Source organism: Anas platyrhynchos, chromosome W, assembly GCF_047663525.1.
Source record: "Anas platyrhynchos isolate ZD024472 breed Pekin duck chromosome W, IASCAAS_PekinDuck_T2T, whole genome shotgun sequence".
Taxonomy (NCBI): domain Eukaryota; kingdom Metazoa; phylum Chordata; class Aves; order Anseriformes; family Anatidae; genus Anas; species Anas platyrhynchos.
The window spans coordinates 8,408,873-8,433,353 of NC_092620.1; the positions used below are offsets into that span (position 1 = coordinate 8,408,873).

General features: G+C 39.6%; 1 protein-coding gene across 5 annotated transcripts in view; it reads right to left on the reverse strand.

The window, feature by feature from the left end:
* The window catches only part of LOC106020157 (protein FAM135B), a 270,121-nt gene that overhangs the window by 109,627 nt on the left and 136,013 nt on the right, over positions 1-24,481 (reverse strand). For all 5 annotated transcript variants that reach the window (XM_072030578.1, XM_038175218.2, XM_038175215.2 and 2 more), the window contains exon 3: positions 7,664-7,743. In XM_072030578.1, the coding sequence (XP_071886679.1) occupies positions 7,664-7,743 (80 nt within the window). The remainder of the gene's footprint in view (positions 1-7,663; positions 7,744-24,481) is intronic.

Genomic DNA, 24,481 nt, shown 5'->3' on the forward strand with positions numbered 1-24,481 from the left:
TTGTTCCAACTAGTTCCATTTAATCCCTGCTAATTCAGATTCTAAAATCTTGAGGCTCAGATGTCTGGTGAAGTCTGAGATTTATCAACTCATTGGGTAGCAAAATCTTCAATCTCAAATTACCTGCTAAATCCGAAGGTAAAACATATGAAGAGAGTGAGGTGACAGGGCTTGTGATCATGGTGGGCCAGCTCATTACTGCAGACATGGCTCCTTCATGTACCCCCTCACTCTCTTCAGCCCTTTGGACGTATGCAAGATGCTCCCTTAACGGATGATTTATAGCCTTTAGCAAAGTTGTCCATGTCCTTTTATCTGTAGGTTGAACTAGTGAAAAACAACTCAGTCGTAACATCTGCCCATTTCTTAACTAACATAAATCCAGCCCAGTGGCATCTTCTGCAGAAGTTTCTAGTATTTTTGTAGCCCTCTATTCAGTACGTTGTATTCCCTTTGATACATCTTATCTGGAGGGAATATGAGGTTATTACAGCTGTCAGTTTAACATGATAGTGTCCCAAATTCAAAATGAAATCAAGAGATGAAGGACAAACTTTCTGTTCTATCTATTATTTCTCCAGAAAGACAATATACTCTTTACTTAATACTAGCAATAACTCTGCTTTCAGGTACTTGAAGCTTACAGGAATTTATTGCTCCCAGGAACTGTGAAGCCAAACCCATTTGGTTTTTGGCTCTGATGACAGACTTGAAGGGGTTTTGCTGGTAAAACAAGTTTGTTTCCCAAATAGGATTCCAGCTACATTTTATGATTTTTTTTTCCTGTGATTTATATAAAATTTTTATGTGATAGTTTGTAAAAGAAGGTTGTTAAGATTGTCATGATTTGTCACAAGTTATCCATTATTATTAATATTATTTCTCCTTCTTGGCAATCGGTGTACAGGAAATACTGGATCTTACTGCAGATTTTCTGTTGTGATGGGCTATTTAGTTAGCACATTTTGACATCCTAGTTTCAGAAATACTTTTCTACAGAAACTGTAGTGTTTCAGGTTGGGGAAGAAGAAAAAAAAAGAAAAAAAAAAAGGACTGAAGCAATCTAAATAACCAGTAACTTCTGAAAATTTATTTCACTTTACAAACATCTATTTCACTTTACAAGACCTAACCTAAAAACTGCCACCGAGCCTGCTGCTTTCATCTGCATGTACTAAGTTGCGCATCTACTTTTAGAAGGTTTGAGAACTCTACTGCTGAAGCATGAAAATAAATCTTCTTAAGCAGAGGAATATATGCAGACCCTCAGTTTTTACAATTAAGCTAAAATAAGCTGGATTTGAAAGTGCCAAGACAACATTTTTCAGGCAGAAACCTTTCCAATGCATCATCATTTTCCTATTTAAATGTTTGAAGAGACTTCTTATAGTTTTAAAATATTATATTTAGCATATTTATATTTAGAATAAATGCAGATGTTATATTTAGATTAAATCATTTCTAAAGGAGGCACCATTATTTTTAAATTGCTTGATCAAAAAGTTCAGAATGTTTTCTCCCTCAATGTGACTTTTGATTAAAGCTGCATATTTCTAAAATGAATCTTTTATTTTAACCTTACCTTTTGACACTTCCAATTAGCCTCATGGAAAGAATTACATAAAACTGCTTCCCTGCCAATACATAGATTCAGTGAGGATAAAAAGAAAGTACCCTATTAATTTCCTTGTATGAAAGATCCTAATATGAATGCAGTTTCTTATGACTGTATTGCTCTGCAAACCCAGGTTCATTTCTCAGACATGCTGAAATGTGAGATGATAGATTGCACTTAGCATCAATGCAAAGTTTTGTTGTTGCTTTCTCGATGTTTTGATAAAAAAAAAAAAACTATGCTTTTTATTATTTTTTTTTGTATTGGTTCATTGTTGTTTTCAAGCTCATTGCCAGTTCCTTAAGAGCCCTGTTCAGTTAGCTTCAGAAACCTAGGTGAACAAATATTTCTTTGCTGTGTCACCTAACTTTGTAGCCGACACTCCACATACTTATTTGAAATACTAATTCAAGTGAGAAAATTCCCCCAATAAATTATAGGACATCAAAAGGACATTTTTTGCTTTAGTGTGCAGCAGGAGGAAACAGTTGTCTGAATGCAAATATCTACTGAATAAGTGAAAATGACTATTCAGTGTTTGGGGCAGTTGTGGATGTTGAAGGACTTGCACAGTTGAACTGTACATTAGACTGAAAGCAGAAAGGATCATTCTGTGGGGAAGTCAGAGACATGTAAGTAAACATGTAAGGACCCCTGAAGGTCCTGCCTCCAGAGCAGTAGGTCTGAAAACCCCCTATGGATCATTTAACAATAAAAGTGAAGGACAGAAAAAATTTAAGACTTAAGACTTAAAATTTAAAACTTAAGCAGCAAAAATGGTGTGGGGTCTCTCTCTGCATCTAAACAACTGGTTTCTGATCTTACCAGACCTTTAGGTTGCCACTGATGATGAAATTTTGTTGTCTCAGACTCGCTGCCCAGGGAGAGAGCCCCCTGGCATGCATTGGTGCTTACAAGCCCTTTCCAATTCTGGATTTTTCACTGGCCATGGCCAGCTTGTGCTCGGTCTGTCTCTTCCCAACTTTCTGTCTCATCCCAACTTCAGGTTGGGATGCTGTTCAGCATCTCCAAGCCTGTGGTCTATCCTGTTGCTTCATTTTCAGTTTCCATCCTTTGAGCTATTATGTAAGGCCTTGTCCAGAAGAGGAATGACACATACACACAGCACTAGCACAACAGTCAAGATATCTTTGATTTCTTCCTCTTCATCTTTTTAACATGTTTCGATTAACCTTATTACCATCTTGTAGAGTATCACTGAATAATAAGAGTTAATAAGAGGTAATAAGAGTTTCTAAAATAAATCATCACAAAGTCACTCCTCTCACAACAAGGTAGGTAAAAATTTGTATCTGTCAGATATGCTTTATTTTACATATAGAATACATTTTTATTTTCAGATTACTTTAACAAGCCTTGAAAACAAAAACATGTATTGGCTAAAATATGAATGTCTCCCCCCTTTTCTCATGCTTCAAAAGCAGTAAGCTTCACTTAATGGAGGCAAAAATTACCTTTCAAAAAGTTATTGAAACTAATGACTGCAATTTCATACTATTCCACAAGTCATGGTGCTGTTTCTTCTTGCTCTAATGAGCAACTAACTGCAAATGCTTGTTATGACTGCATTAAGAAGCAGTTTACAAGAAAATATTTTTTTCTTTAAAAATCAAGATAGAATTCCTTCAGTAGAAACTTTTTTTGAGATATACAGATAGTATTAAAAAGATTAGGATCACTAACTGTCTATTAAAACAGACACAAACAGTTAGTCAAGGAGCATATTAGAATTAAAATTAGCCCTTCAGATTAGGTTTTAGGTCTGAGGTAGTCTCAGAATGAACATTTAATTTATAGGAAAAGGCAAAATTGTCTTGCAGGCATTCAGTGTGAGTGATTAGGAACTGGTCTAGCAAAATGCAAGCATGGGTTGCAGCAATTTTCTTCATTTTCTCATATAGTCTTTTACTTTCCTTTTTGCACATCACAATTTAAATCAGCCTTTTTTTTTTTTTTTTTTTTTTGAAACCTAATGTCAGGTATTCCATTTTATGATAAAACGTCAAACTATGCGTACATGAAACATCTCTATGACACCAATTAAAAGTGCTAATGTGTAATGGCAAATACTGCACCTCGCCTCCCCTGCATTATATGAGATAGCTGAAAAAGAAACACATATTCCTTGACTCTCTTTAGCTTTCTACTCAGCAAATAACACAATTTAACTGAGTAAAATTAGGTACAACACTGCTACAATCTAATAAAGATTAGACTAGCAGGTACTATTTTTTCTTAAATACTTTGTATTCATCATTAAATTTTCAGAACAAGTTGTCAAAAATATTTCTCTGTTTGGAAAGTTCTGAAAATTTGTAATGTGGTACTTCTGGAGGGAAGAAACAAAGGAAATTTGTGCACAAAGCAAAGTCCTAACTAATTTCTTTAGTTATAAGCCATGCAATTTTATTTTTTTTTCTCAATATTCACCAATTTTTTTCCCTGGTCTGTAACGTAAACAGGCAAGAAGGTCTCCATGGTTGTGCTGCATGAGAATAAGGCACAGGGAGTCTAAAAACAGCATATAGAAAAACCTGACTGCAGCTTTCACTAATAAAGCATAATTCTCTGTCCAAAAAAAAAAAAAAATATTTTCAAGGTGGTATGTACATGTATTCTACTGCAAAACACTGCAGAGGAAATTCAAAATAATACTTTTACCAAGATTTAACTACACTGATATCTTCAACAATGTAATTCAACTATGTATATCTTCCTAGGTGATAATACTCCTAAAATTTACCCCAAATATACCACTTTACTAGTAATCTTCACCTATACAGGTCTGGCCTCCACTGTTCTCCACTCAGGTGGTCCAGGAAATCAAGATACAACAGTTAATCGTAACTGCTTCTGACCATTGTCATTTCTCCCACTATTTTCACCTTGTATGCTTACTGGCAAACTTTTAAATAAAAATGTTTTAAAAATATGATTTAAAGATAAGCTCCTGCAACCTTTCATCTTGTATCTATAGCCCGGAAACCACTGAATGACTGTGTATTCATAACTTTTATGAATCCTTGTCTCCAAATTTATATGATACACTAAAAACTTATGGAACACACTTAGTGGATCATAAAGCAATTCTGCCAAAGAGCTAATTATACCAATGGGCTAGTATGAGATGGTACATTCACTTTCCCAGATCCTTTGACTGTTTGTGTTTGAGTCATGCAGATTCAGTCTAATGTATCCTGCCGGTGGACACCACCATACCATACTTTAATAAACCATGCTGCTGAAAAGAGGCACAATAAATAAAATAAATAAATGCAGTCAGAAAGGCACTTCTACAGTTTGGCTTTAAGATATGTCTGCATCAGCCCTGCAGAACTGATACTGAGACTGTTAAGTATGTGACGTTATGAGCTGCACAAGAAAAAGCGGTGAGCATAGTTTGCTCTTCATAAGCCAAAAGCAGGCTGCATCAGTCATTCAGAGACAGGAAACTAAATCTCATGGGGTCTCAAAACCTGCAGAGATAAACTGAAGACTGTGCACAAACAGCCTTGTTACTTCTCTCCTTTTACAGCAGAGGAAGTCACCAGCCACCAGTCTCCTGTTTTTAAGGACACCACCACACTAATAATGGTTAGAGGTATTAAGTAATTGTATACATTTTTACGTGTATATATATATTTTTTATGCACATATATATGCATGCTATATGCATACTTAAGTTCAAACAGCCTGAGTCAAGTCAAGCCTGAGTGCCTTCCCCTCCAACGAATTCTTGAAACTATTCCTTTGAAACTATACTGCTTCTGCAGATGAAAAAAAAAACAACCTAGTAGAAAGCAAACTAAACATTGCTAATGCTGTCAGTTCCCACAGTTTTCTTGCAAATCCCACAGAAGTTAATAAAATAATAATTATTTTATATATGATTCTGTATATGCCAAGGGTGATTTACATTGGAATTGGATTAAAAATATTTTTCTTCCTTCCTTGGGCATTTTTCACACTACAGTGTATGCCAAACCAGAACTGGACTTTTTTCTTTCTGTAGAATCAATTTCTTTACCTTGACTTTGAGTTTGGGAATTTTTATTCAGATTTTTTTTTTTTTCATTTTTGTATATATATTTGTACTTTATACAAATGTAATTTGTAGAATTATTTTGTATTTTAATGTATAATTTAATCTTAGTTAACTGAACCAAACTTCCAAACTGAAAAAGAGCAAATATGTAATCTATGAAAGAATGTTAAATTTGAACATTTCAAATGTAAAAATTAAAAAATCAAAATGTAATATTCAAGTTCAAGAACTCATTAATCTTGCACTCACATTTTTTATTCCTCTCTGCACTGTATTGAGTGAAAAGGACTCCATTGCTTACTCTCTATAAGCTGTCACTAACACTGAAAAATTTTCATCCAGAAATCATTTAGAATAGTAAACCTACTCCTTCCATTGTTAGCAAGGAAAGCCATGTGTAAAAGAGTGCTTGCAGATAAGGTGGTATGAATTTCCATTGCTTTTCTGAAATAAAAACCCAAGAGGAAAAGGGCAGTTTAAATTCTACAAGTACTTAAAGGATCTATGCTGATAATAATAATGGTGCAATGAATTAATTGGTGTGCCTAACTGTGATGTGTGTCCAGAAATGTCAGAATTATGAAGAACACCTGAAGAACATCTAAATGAGAAAGTGATATGATAATCCTATGGTATGACATTGCTTTACCAGTGGATATCTTTATACTAACAACAGTACATCCAAACTGTGGTTTAACCAGGCAGCACAGCACCACACAGCCATTCACTCAGTCCCCCATCTTCCAGTGGGAAGGAGGAGAGAATCGGGACAGAAAAAAAGTAAAAGCTCATGGGTTGAGATAATTGGTCACCTGCTGACCAATGTCCATCCCATTCCTGAGCAGCGTCCCCCCCACTCCAGCCAGCCACTTCACAGTAATATTTCAGCATGACACCACATGGTATGGGACATCACTTTGGTCCATCTGGGCCTGCTGTCCTGGTCCGGTTCCTCCCCAGCTCCTGCTGCACCCCCAAGCCCCTTACTGGCAAGGCAGCACAAGGATCTGGAAAGTCCTTGTCTCTGGACGAGAACTGCTCTGAAACAACTGAAACATCGGTGTGTTATCAGCATTATTCTCATCCTATATCCAGAACACAGCATCGTATCAGTTACTAGTACAAAAATTAACTCTACACTAGCCAAAACCAGAACACAAGTCTGTACTGGTTTCCTCCAACGTGAACCTGGCTGTGGATTTGGTATGGTTTCTGCCAACACTCAGTAGTGTTCACTAACTCAGAAGCTCCCACCTCTGTAAGGCCAAGACAGCCTCCCAGTGCTATATACACTTTTACAGCAGAAAGTGAAGCAGTGTCTTTATATGCATGTTTTTTCCTCAATATGTGATTTTTTTTTGGCCTTCTTTCCGTTCCACCCCAATTCATAAGGCACATCAAGCTTTGAAAGTCCAGAAAAGAAGTCATATGTCTAAGTAACATCTTGATTGCACAGTGGATCTGTGATTAGATTAGATTAGATGTTCAGAATTAAGTCTTTACTCAGCAGGTGGTGAGGCACTGGCCCAGGCTGCCCAGAGAAGCTGTGGATGCCCCATCCCTGGAGGTGCTCAAGGCCAGGCTGGATGGGGCTTTGGGCAACCTGGTCTGGTGGGAGGTGTCCCTGCCCATGATGGGAGGGTGAAAATGGATTATCTTGAAAGGTCCCTTCCAAAACAAACCATTCTATGACTACTCTTCAGCTGCCTCCTCACTCACCCAAGCATGGCCCAGTCTGAAACCAGCCCACCCCACACACCCAGAGCTGAACATGAAAACACACATATTCACTAAAACACAAGAGCAACTTGTAACATCCCACACAAGATCAGAAACCTGAACAGCCAGAGATCAGTAAGGAAATACAGGATTGGATCCAAACCCAAGATCAGACTTCGAAATTAATGGCCATACTTCACCTGTTCCCCTCATGCACCCTGGCCCACCTCCAGCCATGTCCCACCCCCCAGGTATCTCCTTACCTGTCTGTCCCGCAATTGTAGCAAACAGCCTGTGAGGAATCCTGGATGGGATTTTCAGCCCAGCTCTTATCTGGTAATACCTGGGGAGACAGAATTAAAAACGTCATGCTGTTACACAGGTGACTGTTTCATCCGTCTAAAAAATCTTTGAGAACATATCCTGGGCATCTAGACACAAACAGAAGGGCCCAGAACAGACTAGCTCAGAAATACTGAGCCCTTTTCTCTGCTTTGTAGTTTTTAACTGAAGTTATAATTTATACTGACGTTATCATCCCCATCCTGTTTTACAGCAGTCTGAATGAACAGAGACCAAATGTGTGACTGATAAGGAAAGGCTGTGAAATGATCTTGGTTTCTTGCAGGAAAAAAAAGAGATGGAGAAATACCTATGGAAAAATGCAGGGAGATCAGACCAGGAGTGACAAAAATTTAATGCAAAATAAAGGAATTGGAAACTTCTGTGGAAGGAAAACAGATGTGCTGATCTCATATCCAGAAAAACTAATTTTATACATAGGGATTATCATTCCTGTGTTCCATATTGAGCATATCATATCTTTAAAATGTTGCCCTTGGCTTCAATCATACCCTAAGCAGTTGTTTCCTAGTTACTTGCTATCCTATAGGTATTGCATATGTTAACTGAAGGATGACCAAAAATAAAAAAATAAAAAAAAGAAAGAAAACTTCAGCAGTTTCACCAGTTTATTGCACACAGTGCAAGGTACTTTACAAAGTTTGCAGATATGAGCTCAGTCCACACAGAGAAATAAACTTATCCTAGTCTTCCCTCGTTGTCACTTTCTTAAGCAAGGAATAACAGGTGATGCACTCCAGTAGATATTACAGCTCCTAAGCCACTTCGCTGTAGTACAGGACACCTCTGACAGTTCACAGCTCTCCCACTGAGCTGCTGCAAAACCATGCTGGTGTCAATTCCCCTTTCTTTGCATTTTCCCTTCCAGCCTATGTTTGGTTTATTCATTTATAAATGCCTCACATCAGGGTTGTCTTACAAGTGCATGGAGACATTTTCAGCCTGATTTGTGTTCATCCTCTAAATACAAAAATAAAAGCTAAATTAGAATTGTAAAGGTCTACCCAGAACCTGAAGACTTTATGACAGTTGGCAGAATTGTTGGAGAAACAGAAGAAGAGTATAACAGTATGTGGAAATGAACTGTTAGAAAATCCAGTCTTCTGAGAACTGCTGAATAAACAACAGCTCATACAGGTCATGCTTAGCAATGTAATCTTTACTTGGGATGTAATAGTGAATAATCTAGATGTCTCTCTGCTAGGTTGAAAGCTGATGGAAGGGGTTTGATGAGAAGAAAACAACAATAAAAAATTTCTTTGAGACAATTCTCTCACGGTCCCTCACAGCTGAAAGCTCACCTTACCCTACCTACTCCAACTTGCAGATCCCTGCCACTGGGGTATAGACCTAGCACAACCCCTAGCACTTTTTGGTTTCTGTTTCAGGCAAGAACTTGGAAATAAAACCTCTCTATTATATTTTAGTTTTCAGAAAAGAAAACAAACAACAAAAAAAAGCTCAGATTCTAAACACACAATATCCAGTTAAAATACCAGCAATCAAACTGCTCGATCCTTCTCTCCCTTACACTGTTCTTGTACAATGATTAAGAGTTTTGACTTATTGTTGCTGATTTCTTCAAGAGCGAGTACCAGAATTATGCCTTAAGACCCTTTGTATTTTCATTACAATTATATGCAATACAAATATTTAACTGACAAAAATACCCTCCTTGGGCTATATACACAGTCTAAACATTTCAACATTACAGCACTGTGGTATTAGTGCATTGCCTAGGCAGAGTAATAGGACACTACTCAGTATGCACATATTAATGATGTTTTGCTCCATGTCCCTTCGACTAGATTTATTCGTAAGAATAACATGCAAAACTGCCTGGTAACTCTTAGATATTTGCCTATTAAGACTGTGATAGGTTAGCATTGCCTAAGAGCCAAATTTCCACCTAGCTGCTCCTTCACCCACCCTCCTCAACAGAACAGCAGGAGAAAATATGAAAAATCTTGTGGGTCAAGATAAAGACAGGTAGGTCATCTACCAGTTAGGATCACTGCCAAAACAGACTCGCCTTTGGGAAAATTAGTATAATTTCTTGCTAATTTAAGTAGTAAGAAACACCTCCCCCCAACTCCATGCCCCTTTTCCCAGGTTCAACATCACTCCATCACTTCTAACTCCTCTCCATCCTCTTGAGCAGTTCAGGGAATGGGATGGGGGTTGTGCTCAGCCCACCACAGCCCCTCTAAGCTGCTCCTTTGTCCACAGACACTACCCAATGCTTTGTAAGCATCTCAAACAGCCCTAAACATTTTCATCAGGAAAATGGCTTCACTTTGCCCAGACTAGAACTGCTAACTCTAACACAGCGTTGGACATCAAAAATACATGAAGATACCTAAATATTAAATTTACTGTCGTTTTTTTCAAAGTGGGCTAGGTGCAATGGCATAAAATAGCTAGCTCTTTATCTTATTTTAACCTCTCCATGTTCATCCCCTTTATTCTGGAAAAATCATTTGAATGAAGTCATAAATATACCTACTTCCCTGTACCCAATGTGTTTAACTGTTCAAAACAAAAACTGCACCAAAAACTGATAGAAAGCTAAGGCACTCCATGATAAAGGTTAAAATTAGTTTACAGGTCTAGATGTGAAGAGAATCTAGAGACTGGTAAGGTCTGCAATGCTGAGGAATATGACTACCATTTTCCCTTAGATTTTGTATGTGTGTATTGGGTTTATATGGCAAAGATATGGTAGCAGGGCACTGCAGAGGTGGCCTCTGTGAGAAGAGTCCAGAAGCTGACACAAGTCAGAAAAATGCCATTTTCCAGTATGAATTCCATACTGGAATTCCATCACGGAATTTGATACACTTGTCCTAAAGAAAGGCTTTAGAGAATGATTCTATACCCAGAATACCGAGGAGATGTGTAAATATCTCTTGTCTTCCAAGCTCTGTGGAACCAAGCGTTATGTGTGTGCTGCAACGTGTTGCACCATGAGGTAGTGTCACTGTTGGTCCACTAGATTAATGCAAAGAACAATGGAGAATTAAGTCCCCAACATTCCACTGATATTCATGGAATTCAACAGATAGGGCAGTGAAAGCCTCAAGGGACCAAAACAGAAGAATAAATTAAAAATGAAATAGAAATGCTCATATTTTATCAATTCAGTGCTTTAAAATAGAATAGTTTTCCTGAAATTTTTTGAGAACAAGTCATTTTTCAATGAAAGTTTTCAGGCAAAATGTTAACAATAGCTCTGAAGGAGATTATAAATACCACATACATAATAAGAGCAAAAAGTAGCTTCAATTTAGGTGACCAGAAAAGGGCAAAGACATCCTCATTTGAGTTTCACCAGACCCTCTGTTGTGCAGTTAAAGTAAACATACTACAGGAAACTAAATTAAACCCATTATCTGCATTTCTAATTTTAATCCCCAAATCAATGTTTAAATCACAAGACAGACAAATGTTGCCCGTTCTTCCCCAGATCTTCCTCTATTTGCAAGTAGGGAGGAATTATCAAATACTGACTTTACAACTAAGCAAAAACATGAAAATTAAGGTTCCTGTTCCCATACTGTGAAGTTGGATGATTACTTCAAAATAGTTTGTGCATTACTGAAGAGGGTTTTCTTGATCAAAATACAGTCCATTGTAAGCATGGCATCCCGTATTTTTTTTTCAGCAGCAAACACAGACAAATAGCTCCACTTCCCCATGCCACTGCCCTACTCCCTTCTTGACTGTGCTGTAAAAGTATTACTGGGAACAAGACATAAAACAGACCCCCACTAATGAGAGCAAATAATAAAATACTCTCTCTGTCAGTACCTCTACAAATATCCATGCTGTTATATGAGTGAATACCGTGCTCTGTCCTTGCTAACAGGATGGCAGATGGAAAACAGCTTTTAACACTAGCGATTACTACTCCTTCTGTTACACTGGGGTGCTGTATGAACTAGAAATGGGATAGATAAATCATGCTGAAGCAACAGGTACAGCTGAGCATTAAGTGTTCCTGTTTTTCCTCAGAATGAACCTAAACATCTATAGCTGGCTCTAACTACCTTCATCAGGAAATGGCTTCAAAGGCTGGTCATTGTCACCAGTCTCTTTCAATCCACCCAAGAAAGAGAAGGATCAATATGGAGATGTGAGCTCTCTTTGGAGTCTTCTTGACCTCTTCTCATCTGAGCAGACCACATGTATTTGCTATTTGGACACTGGAGCAGCAGAGCCTTGAGAGTGGTCTGAGCTGAGCATGGAGGCTATTGAACAAACGCTATTTGCGTTAAAGTAGCTACTATCTGCATTGCAGGGCTGGGAAGAATTCCTGCAGAGACGTACTTCAGCTCAACCCTGCTGAATAAACATCTCCAAAATGGAGTGAACACAAAAATGACAAGGAATGGGAAATGGATCTACAGTCAAATTTATACCTAGCACTGGAAAATCAGGCTGAGGTAAGCATTGCAAAAGCCACTAATATAGTTTCAGGATGTTCTCCACCACATATGAGCAAGCAAAGGAAAGGGCTGCCCAATAGTGATACAACACTGACACTAACAACATATATTGCTATTAAAAAAATATATATATATTCTCCCTCAAAATAACAAAATGTTTTGCTCTCCTGCTTATTTTTCATGAAGAACACAGATAGGAAAGCTAAAGAAGAGTACAAAGCTTTGGAAAAGATCATAACCAAGATGCCAAAATCAAAGAGATCAGCAAGCTTAGTGAGGAGGAAGCTTGAAAACCCTGGCAGAAGTGTCACATGGTCTGGAAAATTGATCATATAGATTTACAACAAACCCAAGAAATCAATAAATATACTGTAGGGCTGGAGATGTGCAGAAGAAAGTAATTTTTCAAAGGTGTTTAAATGGACACCTATGGGTTTTTGAGTGGCGTCCTACACAAGGCTTTACTGTAGATTTTGAAAGAAATAATAATTAAGAAATAAACAAGAAATTGCAATAAAATTACTGTTTCATTACAAATGCAATCACAAAATTATGGAATATCCTGAGTTGCAGCGGACCCACAAGGATTATGTAGTCCAAGTCATGGCTCCAGCAGGCTTGGTGCCGTGACCGTTTCCCCTGGGGAGCCTGTTCCAGTGCCCAACCACTCTCAGTGAAGAATCTTTTCCTAACATCCAGTCTAATAATCTAATCCAATATCCAATCCACAGGCTGTGTCTGGCTCATTAGAGTTAGGTTAGGTGGTACCTTTCTTTGAGTAAACAGCTGCTGTTGCTGTTTGCGTGTGTGCATTTTTTGTTGTTGTTACTGTTGTTTTTTGTTTTGTTTTTTTTTGGGTTGGTTGGTTGTTTTATGTTTTTAAACAAGAACAGTGTAAAAAAAGCTTATTTAGACTTTAGTAAAGTAGGGAGACCATGGAAAATTGAAAATTGTCAGATAATGTGGAACAGGTGCTGTGAGGGGAAGATGAGGAAACAGCAAGCTGATTTCAAAAAAAAAAAAAAAAAAAGAACTAAAGGAACTTGGCACACAACTCAGCAAAACACAGAGCAATCAGATCCCCTCTCTATCTATAAATACACTGAAAGGAAAAACATCAGGAAGGAAGAAGGAGAGTGAGGTACAAGAAAGTACAACATTGGCACAAGAACAACCACGTATAACTGCCCATGAATAAATGCAATTTAGAAATATGAAGTTGTAGCTGGCAAAGGAGCAAGGCTATGAAACAGCCTCCTAGCAGAGGCAGGGATGAAAAAAAGCCAATTTATTTTTAGGGGAAGCTCAGTTAATTTCTGAATAATTTATAGGGCCTGGATCCTTCTCATTTGCAGGACCAATGTTATTTACGTAGGCAGCCTGTACCACCAAGTCCCATCTCTCCTATGAGACATTCTGCACAGGTCACCCTGGTAGCAATGAATTTGCCATTGGCACCTTCACTGGTCATTTGCGAACTGCTCGTCTTTAAAGTCATTGCTAATTTGAATGTTAACTTTGTTTTTCTATGGCTGGACACTCATTAATCCTTGACAACCTGTACTGACTCACCTAGGGCACTGACGTTAAAACCTCCCTCAGGAGCCTGACTCCACTAATGGTTGTGTTGGGTTATGCAGCCACCCCTTGCCTCCCCCTTTCAAAGGGCAAAGCTACCAGCACCTTTCACCCTCCCAGCTCTGTGATGGTCAGACCTCCTCTAAGGAGCACCAACATCACTCTTAGATGTTAACTGCTCACTTAACGCTCAGGCAAGGTGCAGTTTTTTTTTTTGTTTTTGTTTTTGTTTTGTGTGTGTGTGTGTGTGTGTGTGTGTGTGTGTGTGTGTGTGTTTGTTTGGATGTTTTTTGTTTGATTGATTTTTTTTTACTCAAATGCACAGTGGAAATATTTAGTTTTATGAGAATCAAATATATTTTGTTTCAGATAGGTCACCATTCCATCTCTAGTAATCTAACCAGAACACAGGGCAGTGCCTAATTCCAACAGATTTACAACAAAACAGAAAAGGAACACATCCATGGAGAAGGCTGATATCAGCCTTGTTACTGATGCTTGGACTCACCCCTTTGCTTCCTCCGCTCTGATCAATGCTAGACCATCTCAGCTCCCATCTAGTCCTACAAGCTGCTGCGTAATTGCCTTCCCAAGCCATTGCCAAGCAGTGACATTACAGAGACTAGACTAAGAAGATGGGATTGGGGATGACTAGTCTGAGAGAAGCAATTTGTTGGGTAATATTGATGCATCACCCTACCAAGCCAGATCACTCCCACCAGCAGCCCTGATAGACTAGGCTGCTCCTCCCTATCCATTTCTGCAGCATGGAAAGCAAAAAGATTGGCTCAGTACCACTGCCACAGGAACCAGAAAACTACAAAACTACATAGCTTCTGCTTGCTATGAATTATATCTGACAAACTCCAAGGCTTAACATTTCATTCCATTTCAGGCTGTGTTTTAATAAACAACCCTTAAGCTAGTACACACTGTAAACAAAACAACTGTAGGCTGAGCTCTAGGCTGAGCTCTGTCACTCAGCCTTGAGATTCTGTTGCTCCTCAGACCAGTGTCTCGAAGTTGCCCTCCAGCAGTCCCTGTCAGCAAAACCCTATCAAATTGCTGCTGCAGGGCAGCCAAAGCAGTACACTCTTTAGGAAAACAATGAGGTAAAAATTCCTAAGAACAACATGAGAAGAGACATCAAATCTCTATCCAAGAAGTTACATCATTGGCTATAAAGGGAGTTTAAACTTTTTTTTTTTCTTTTTTCTTTTTTTTTTTTTTCCCCTGCTGGAAAGAATATACATTTGTTCTTTGGCAATATTAGCATATTAGCAGACCTTTTTGTCTTGTGTTGATGATTCCCAGAAGAGGAATACAAAGTGTGCTACCCTCTGAGAGCTACCTGCTGCATATTCCAGAAGTTTCTGCAGGTTAGATGAAGCAATTATGATTATCGACAATGATTTCCAGAGAAACGGAGCACCTAGGATTTCACCCAACAATTAATGAACCAAGCTACAAAGTATTATTTCCTAGACAGATACTGGAAGATGAAACTCAAGAGGTGGTGGTTGGGAGGGGGAAGAATCATATTGCTATATAAAATAGTGTGCAAAAAAAAAAAACAAACATGAGAAAGCTCTACAATACAACCGCAATATAGGACAAACTCTTAGATCTCTTTATGCTAAACAGCAGCCAGTGTCCATGGTTCACAAACACCTCCAGAGAAGCAGTTCATCAGCAAGTTCTTCCATGATCAGCATCCAAAGTCAACCATGACCAGCACAGGGCTCAAAGTGGCTCTGCATATTGCTGACTGGAATATAAGTCATTACAGAATAATGCATATAAAATATACATTAATCATCAAAGGTGAACAGGAGCCCACTAACATACAATGATACTGAACTGAATGTCTGGGCCTAGGTGCTGGCCAGGGGCTGCAGGGCCTCTGTGGTGGCTCCAGGAGCCCCATGGCAGGGCCCAGCTGAGCCCAGCCCCAAGCTGGTGGCACCTCAGGGAAACCAGATTTCATAGAATCATAGAATCATAGAATCATAGAATATCCTGAGTTGGAAGGGACCCTTAAGGATCATCAAGTCCAACTCTTGACACCGCACAGGTCTACCCAAAAGTTCAGACCATGTGACTAAGTGCACAGTCCAATCTCTTCTTAAATTCAGTCAGGCTCGGTGCAGTGACCACTTCCCTGGGGAGCCTGTTCCAGTGTGCAACCACTCTCTCTGTGAAGAACCCCCTCCTGATGTCAAGCCTAAACTTCCCCTGCCTCAGCTTAACCCCGTTCCCGCGGGTCCTGTCGCTGGTGTTAATGGAGAAAAGGTCTCCTGCCTCTCGACACCCCCTTACGAGGAAGTTGTAGACTGCGATGAGGTCTCCCCTCAGCCTCCTCTTCTAGAAATCTTCTAGATTTCCTAAAGGGCAGAGTGGGCACAGGTCGAGGAGGAGGCCCAGTGCGAGGGAGAAGCAGCAGAGGGCCCAGGCCCCAGGAGGAGGAGGGCAGGAGGGGCTCCAGGCCCACAGGCAGCAGGGATTCCCCGGCAGCCCTGCAGAGCCCCTGCTGGAGCAGATCTCCACCCTGCAGCCCGGGGAGGGCCCACACCACAGCAGGGGGACATTTCCTGAGGGACCTGTGGCCGTGGGGAGCCCCCGCGGGAGCAGGGTGTTCCTGAAGGGCTGCAGCCCAGGGCAGGGCCCCCACTGGAGCAGGGCCATGGGTGAGGAGGAAGGGGCGGCTGAGAGGGGCTAGGGGAGGGCTGAGCGTAACAAAAATGAAAGATTTCCAATTGCAAAAATATTTTTCTCTTCATATGAGGCAGAATCTTTCATGTTACAATCAAGAAGTTTGTTACTACACCACAAAGAATCACATGCAAACAAGTGACATTTGGATGTCACACTCCATTGTAACAGCGACTAGAAGTACATCGACTGAGAAAAGAATAAAAATGGATGACCTTAAAGCTTTTCTTAATTATATTAAATGCACTACTGTAAAGAAGGGAAAATAATACCTATTCTGTTGCATTCTTATGTGATTAAAAATGCATACAACTCAGATGTAAGCTTTGAAGTGAAACTGCAAGCTTATTTCCAAACATTTCATTTGTTGGATATTTCCTGTGAACCTAAACACATCTACAAACACATCAGTCAGGCTGCTTTCTCAATGAAATGGTATTTCAAGAAACCTGTGTGACCACCTCTACCACGGGCTCCTAGCACGGTGCTGAAGAGCCCCAAAATACAGGAGTGAGAACGTGTGACACAGGAGCTACCAGTAAGCAGTAGGTTGTTCTTCTCAACTGCCATCACCCTTCCCACCATCAGCATTTCCTTCCCACTTTTTTGTCAGCAGAAGGAACAACATGGACAGCTCAGGGCTTCTGCCTAAAAAAACTTCTAATTTTGGAAACATAAATATGGCTGTTGGAGGTGTCAAGAGGAAGGCTTTCCTCAGCCCTCAGTGCTCAGTCTTACACAAACACTGAACAAGGTGACAGGTCTGTCACAGAGCGTCCTCCATAATGCCCACAACAGCAGGTTAGTCAAAAGCAACTACGGCACTCCAACTTCATTTATCACATCAAGTTTCCACGATTCTCATGGCAGATTTATCCCCAGGCTCTTTAACTTTTGATGAAGGTAGATCTAATATTAATAGAGAAAGAGGAGTGCAATCCATACCCTCCTTGCAGTACAGTAATTAATACAGCCCTTGACTTGCTAGAAGCCATAGTTGGTCTACTGAAAGCAAATTGCCCACCTACAAGGAGGCTGTAGCATGCAGACACAAGGAGGCATGCAATAAGAGGAAATTCTCCAATTGTAAACATTTGGAAGCCAACTTATCAGAATTTTATTTTTTATTTTAATAGAAAATCCTGTTCTAACAATAAATGGTGTCAAGCTCTACAAACATTAGAAGTATTTGTGTGATTATCACCCAAGCAAACAGTATGTGTGAGGGGTCTCAGCACCTTGCTGAAGATGCTTAGTATGTCCCAGGATGAAACACAGATAGGTATGTTTAGACATTGGAACAGGCTGCCCAGGGAAGTGGTGGAGTCACCATCCCTGGACGTCTTTAAAAGACGTTTAGATGTAGAGCTTAGGGATATGGTTTAGTGGGGACTGTTAGTGTTAGGTCAGAGGTTGGACTCGATGATCTTGAGGTCTCTTGCAACCTAGAAATTCTGTGATTCTGTGATTCTGTTTAGAACCCAAGAATGAGGGCTGGAAGCTCTCCAAAGCTGAATGCTCTGAATGCGATGTGGAAAAATATATACCTTTTGGCAAACAAGCACTGAACTTAACAGAACAGCTTCCATACTTCATTGTGTTACTGAATCAGAGCCTACACTACGCACCTGATGCCTTTGAGTTGAGGCTTTCATTTGGATCCAGGTAAGCCACAGCCTTGATAATTTTTATACTTCTAGCTTCATCAGATATCACTTCACTGCAGAAACTTGCAACCCTACAGGCCATAAAAGCTCCAGCCCTTGCATCCCTGCAGCTCTCTGACAATTGCACCAACCAGCACTTTTTATATCTCCTTTTATGCTCACCTCAGGGGTTCTTGCCCTTTTATGCTCACCAAGGTAGCAATGCTGCCTTTTATTTGGTCCCATATCCATACTCTTAAAGCAATCTGCCCTTTACTTTACTTTCAGGCAGCATAGCAAAGTAGGGGTGAAGAGGAGTAGGTAGTAGAATAGTGAACAGCAGAGTAAAATGAAAGAGACGGGCAAAGAGAGGCAGGCAAAGGAAAGGGCAGAAAATTAGAACCCCAGTAAGGATATGACACTTGGATCCTTTTCTCAAAGGCAATGAGAAACCTGGGAAACATGGCTTAATTTAGTTTCACAGTCAAATAGTAACATTTTTCAATCCATTTTTAAATTATATGAGCAGCTAGAGAAGAGATTTTGTGCTCTTGTAACTGAAGCATCTGAAAAAAACTTATACTTCAATAATCTTACAGAGGTATGCAGTCCTTAACTGCTGTGGGTGCCAACAAGAAGCACTTATAGAAATTGTTTAATAGATATAAAGGGAGCTGAATATTACCGAAGGTCATTCTTTTCTTTCTTAATTCAAACTTTTACGTTACAGCTATTTTATTAGCATAAGATGTACAGCCAGACAAACATGGTGTCTCATGAGAGTTCTAAAGTGTTTCTGCAATGTTTTTAGACTAAAATGAATATACAAGTATTTAGATTTGGAGGCATTATTTACATTCAACTTTGTTGAGCTTTGGATCCCACTCTTGGAAACAGGAGACAAGAGAAAATGATAGCCAGGAAATGGCTTCTCAGAGGCTGCTCCTTTAAGAAATGTACAAATCTTTTCACATTTTGATTCTCACACCTTCCCAGAAGACTGAAAGCCAAAATGACCTTGAAACAGAGATGCAGACTCATTGGGGACATAATGGGTACGTCTAACCCAGCAGACCAAGGAGAGATTTTCAGCTCATGCACAGCCTGGCAATTGTCCAGTTCCAAATGAATACAAAACCTGAGCATCTTCCATCCATTGCCCCTGAGCTGACTTCCAAAAGAAGGAAGTCTGGGACATGAGCAAAATGGAGATGAAGAGTGATCTGACACACAGTGAATCATGACAGAGTGACTACATCAGTGGACAAGGGAAGAGTAACTGATGTCCTCTACCCGAACTTCTTTAAGGTCTTTGACACGGTCCCACACTCTCTTTTGCGGCCTGGTACCTAAAATTCATTACAATTTAAGTTTCTCCTCCAGAATGGGGTTGCAGTGGTTCATCTCTTCTCAAAATATTGTTCCTCATTCAGAAAGACAGATTTTTGTTTGTGAGGGTAACACCTATGGCTTGTAAACACAGATTAGAACATGACTGTCATACACAACACAACTAAAGAAATAAAGCACACACAAAGACAGCATTTCCTATTCTAAAAGATTAAAGGTCTCAGCACAGAATCAGAAATGAACACTCACACAACAACTAGGAAATGCAGAGACTTTCTAAGTTTTCATCAGTCAAACATGGAACAAACAGTGTACAGTTTTTGTACAAACAGAGGATTGTTTTTCCATTAGTTTCATATAACCAGTAAAACTCTGTAAGACAATGAACACAAAGTGATGTGCCATAAGCTGTAAAAGACTTAACACAGCCCCTTTCTTTCTGTTATAACTACCTTCTAGGACTGAGAGTGGAAGTTTTATGCAATTATTGGAGGTTTTACATGTAAATCAGTGAATTACGGTCCTTGAAAAGCAACTTGAAAAACATTGGCAGTTGATGGATGAGTAAACTACAGAAAGGAAAAATGAATGTGATGGTTTTCAGCAGGGATCTGGAAGAACAGTTAAAACTTACAGTAATGTCAAAGGCTTGTATAGTGCCCAGAGAATATGAGGCAGAATCTTTCAAGCAGGAAAAAAAAAAAAAAAAAAGTGAAGATGGATGATTACAATAAGCTGTTATTAGAAAAGGACCAAAACCATCCAGAATTTACAGCTTGTGATGAAGAAATAGAAAAACTGGTGGCACACATACAAGAACAGGAGAAAAGAGGTATTAAAGTCTCAAAGACTGCAAGCTACTTCAAACCACAACCACAAGAAATTAAGAAAGTGGAAACAGAATTAAAACAAAATGAAGAAGCATTGCAAAGGACCAGTACAATAACCTGATTCAGATCTCTGTTCTACAGTTTAAATTGGATGATACAGGGCATGATGTAACTACAGACGGCAGCTCTGATCAAGCGCTGAAGGAAAAGTTAGAGGCAGAACAGGAAGCACTTGTGACGAAAGAGAGAGAGAGATTGCAACCTTATTAGACCAACCAGAGCAATATAAAGATAATAAGATAAGAAAAATTAGGAGATATCACAGCTGAACTTGTAGTTACATTTACAGGAAAATCATAGGACTTCCAGCTTCACTCAGCTTCAGCCAGAGAACACACACCTGAAGAGCAATCTAATAAACCTCCATTTTGAGCAAAACCTGGACCTGGCTGTGGTGGGCTGATCTCAGCAAAGTGCTCTGCAGGGCTGCCGGGGAATCCCTGCTGCCTGTGGGCCTGGAGCCCCTCCTGCCCTCCTCCTCCTGGGGCCTGGGCCCTCTGCTGCTTCTCCCTCGCCCTGGGCCTCCTCCTCGGCCTGTGCCTGCTCTGCCCTTTTGGAAATCTGTTTTCCCTAAGGCGCTGCCAGCTTGGTGCTGAGCTCAACTGGGCCCTGCCATGGGGCCATATCCGGCATGGGGCAGCCCCAGCCTCTGCCGTGGTGCCAACACCTTGGAATGAACACTCACTACACTGTGTGATGGTGTCTTCTCACCTTTCCTTTTCCCAGAAGCACTGTTTCAACTGACGTATCAAGAAACTGATCATTGGAATGACCAGAGAAAGAGACTCCAACATGAACTAAAACACTCTTCCAGACTCAGCTGTCATAATCAGCCCTGCTGTAACTTCATATAACCACTGTATGGATCTTCTGTCTTATAAAAACACTGATCACTTCAGCATTTCTTCCCTGACGTTGGTGCATTGACCAGGACTCACTCATTAATTTCACCCATTTTCCCATAGTGCTGTGTTGCAGATTGTTGTTATGCTTGACTGTTCCACTTCCCATGTGGTAGCGGCTATGCCTCCTGCAGTGAACAAAATGAAAGGAGAGCCGTTGTGCTTAACCCCAAAGTAAACCTGTCTACTGTAAATGTAAATAGAAATACATTTTCCCCACACCAGGACTGGGGATGACCAAATCAATGCCCCATAAAGAAATCCTCCTTCTTCTCCTTCTCCTTCTCCTTCTCCTTCTCCTTCTCCTTCTCCTTCTCCTTCTCCTTCTCCTTCTCCTTCTCCTTCTCCTTCTCCTTCTCCTTCTCCTTCTCCTTCTCCTTCTCCTTCTCCTTCTCCTTCTCCTTCTCCTTCTCCTTCTCCTTCTCCTTCTCCTTCTCCTTCTCCTTCTCCTTCTCCTTCTCCTTCTCCTTCTCATCCTTCATTCCTTTATCCTTATTTTTCTTATTTTTAGTTTTTGCTTCATATTTTCTTCCTTACTCTTTCTCAGGAAATGGGTCATTTCTATTTCCACCCACTCACTCCACACACAAATAAAACTAATTGCTAAATGTGAGTCTTACCCAAATTTACCTATTTTTCTCACTGAAGCATTGGCAACGCTGATGGGACTTTTCCCCCTCTTCCAAGAAAGATGAATACTCTCTTCTGAAAGTACACTCGGTGCTGGCACAAACCTGACAGCTCTAGAGATGCAAATCTCGTTTTCTGTGGAATGGATGCAGCATTAACAACTGCATTGTAATTTCTCTTCAGAATGTTTCTGTCAATACAAGTCCTTGCTCTTTTACAGAAACTCTGTACAGGGAGGTGAATAGACTCTTCATTCCCACCTGCCTCATGAATCTGCCGCCTCTGCTAAAGCTTTGACCTTATTTTTGAGCTAATCCTCAGAATGCTAATTATGTAAGAATTCTCAAAAAGAAATTGTTTCATAATTTTTCTCCCAGGATATACTTTTTACAGAAGACAAAATAGAAGCAGAGCAAAAATGAGCTATACAAGGGCAGAGACAAATGATATGTACACCTGAGCTGTCACCAAGTCCTGGAAATGCCTAGAGATTGTAGCTCCTTAAGCTTACATTAGTAAGCTCCAAGATGGTTGCAAATATGCTCTTGGTATGAACAGAACTTATCTCCTAAATAGCCAGAAGTGAAACCTACACTTTCCATCAGGATCCACAAATCAAATACTCTTCAGTATCATACCTGTTCAACCAAGGTCTCTACAGAAGAGAGTGCTGACACACTTCTCTGCACTTACTCCGTAACCTAACTCACCACACAGCCCAGTCCAGTTCCCTCCCATGTCTGAGATCATCCGTGTAATTTATCTTTTCTATGCTTATCCATATGGTATTGTTTTCATTCCTGCTGAGGCTGTTCCTGTTTTCATCGAATAAAAATATTAATTGGATCTCAGATCAGCATTGTATAATAGGCATTAGGAGAAGCAAGAAAGGAATCTGAGGACTCCACTGACATAAGTGAATTCACCCAATTAGTGGGCCACGGAGCTACATGTCCTTTTATCTCTAACCTTTCATCCTATTTGAGAATACAGTTACTCACTAGTTCCTTCCGTTCACTACGTATCAGATAAATTAGCCTAAACTGGACCTGTAGATTCCAGTCTAGAAAGGAAAGTACTAAATATGAGTACTAAATATGTATGATAACACTAAACAAAATCAGACACAAGACCCTTTGTAGATCTGTATTTTCACACCAGCATTTAAGATACTAATGACAGATATGTTAATTATTTTATATGAGATCCTCCAAAAGGAACAACCAGGACTCCTCAACCTTCTATCACAGGAAAGTCTAAAGAGAATCTCAGGTGGTGCCTCAATCTATAAACTTGATGCTTCATTATAGTGGAATAAATGTTCATTTCATCTAGGCACTGATTCTGGGAACAGACCAATCTTAAGAATAATCTCTCCACACCAAGAGCACCACAAGAATACAGAAGACAGACATTGATTAAGTGATCCTAACCTGTTTATTCTTTTTCTCTCCAAACACCTAAGTTGTTCTTCTACATTAAACAATTAAAACCTCACTGACTCTCTTTAACCATATTCCTGACAATCATTAATCTTTGCTGTAACATCCAGTGCCAGATTTTAGTGTATTTACTGTCTACTATGGCTAGCAGTGAATCCTGTAAAACACAGGATGTTATCTGACACCAGACTTGTCTTTGGGTTGGACCATCCCAAAAGCACAATGTTCATCTGTAGGTAGGATATAGGCTTGACCATCAGCTAATTTCTGGAGAGTCAAGAAGCAGTGGAATTGGTCAAGAATAATCCAGCATGGCTTTGAAGGAAGGAAACATTAGGAACTCGGAAGGAGCCAATTTTTAATCCTTCTTACTGGCAGAAAGATACATCAGCATGTTAAAAATTGCAGCCATCAGCTGAAAGACTATGAAAGAAAGCTAGGTGCAAAAATTTGAGTAAGATAACAGACTTTTTCTTTTCAAAATTCATTGAAAATGTTGACAAAGGAAAGCAGAGTCGGGATGTAGGACACAAAGCCTTTGATACGATGATGTATATAGGGCTGTAGTCAACAAACCTTGCAAAAGGAAAGTACATTCATACTGAAAATACAGTATTATCTTGTGAAATAGAGAGAACAAAGACAGATGTCCAAATGGCATGAATGTGATCCTCAGACAGATCTTACCAACTCAACAAATAGGCCAATATGTGTTTAGATTGGAACCATTTTTATCAGATAGGACATGTAGCAGTAAACTTTGTCATACTGTCCTGGTGGGTGCTGAAACGGAGACACTGAGCTCCAAATCATAGAGCACAGTGGAGGTGGAAAACAGTCTGATTTTTCAGAAAAAAAAAAAAAAAAAAAAGAAAAAAAAAGGAAAAAAAAAGCTCAAAAGATAGTTAATACAATACAACTTCAAGATCAGAATTCAAGTGTTCTTATAGGCAAAAGAGACTATTCAAGAGAGTACTCAAATCACCATCATATCTTACAAGCTGACAACCTTATCAGCTACAAAATTTTGAAGTTATGGAAGTTAAATGTTAAGAGACAGAACTGTTACAGGAACTCAGTTAAGACATGGAGAAGGAATTTCCAAAAACTTACATTATTT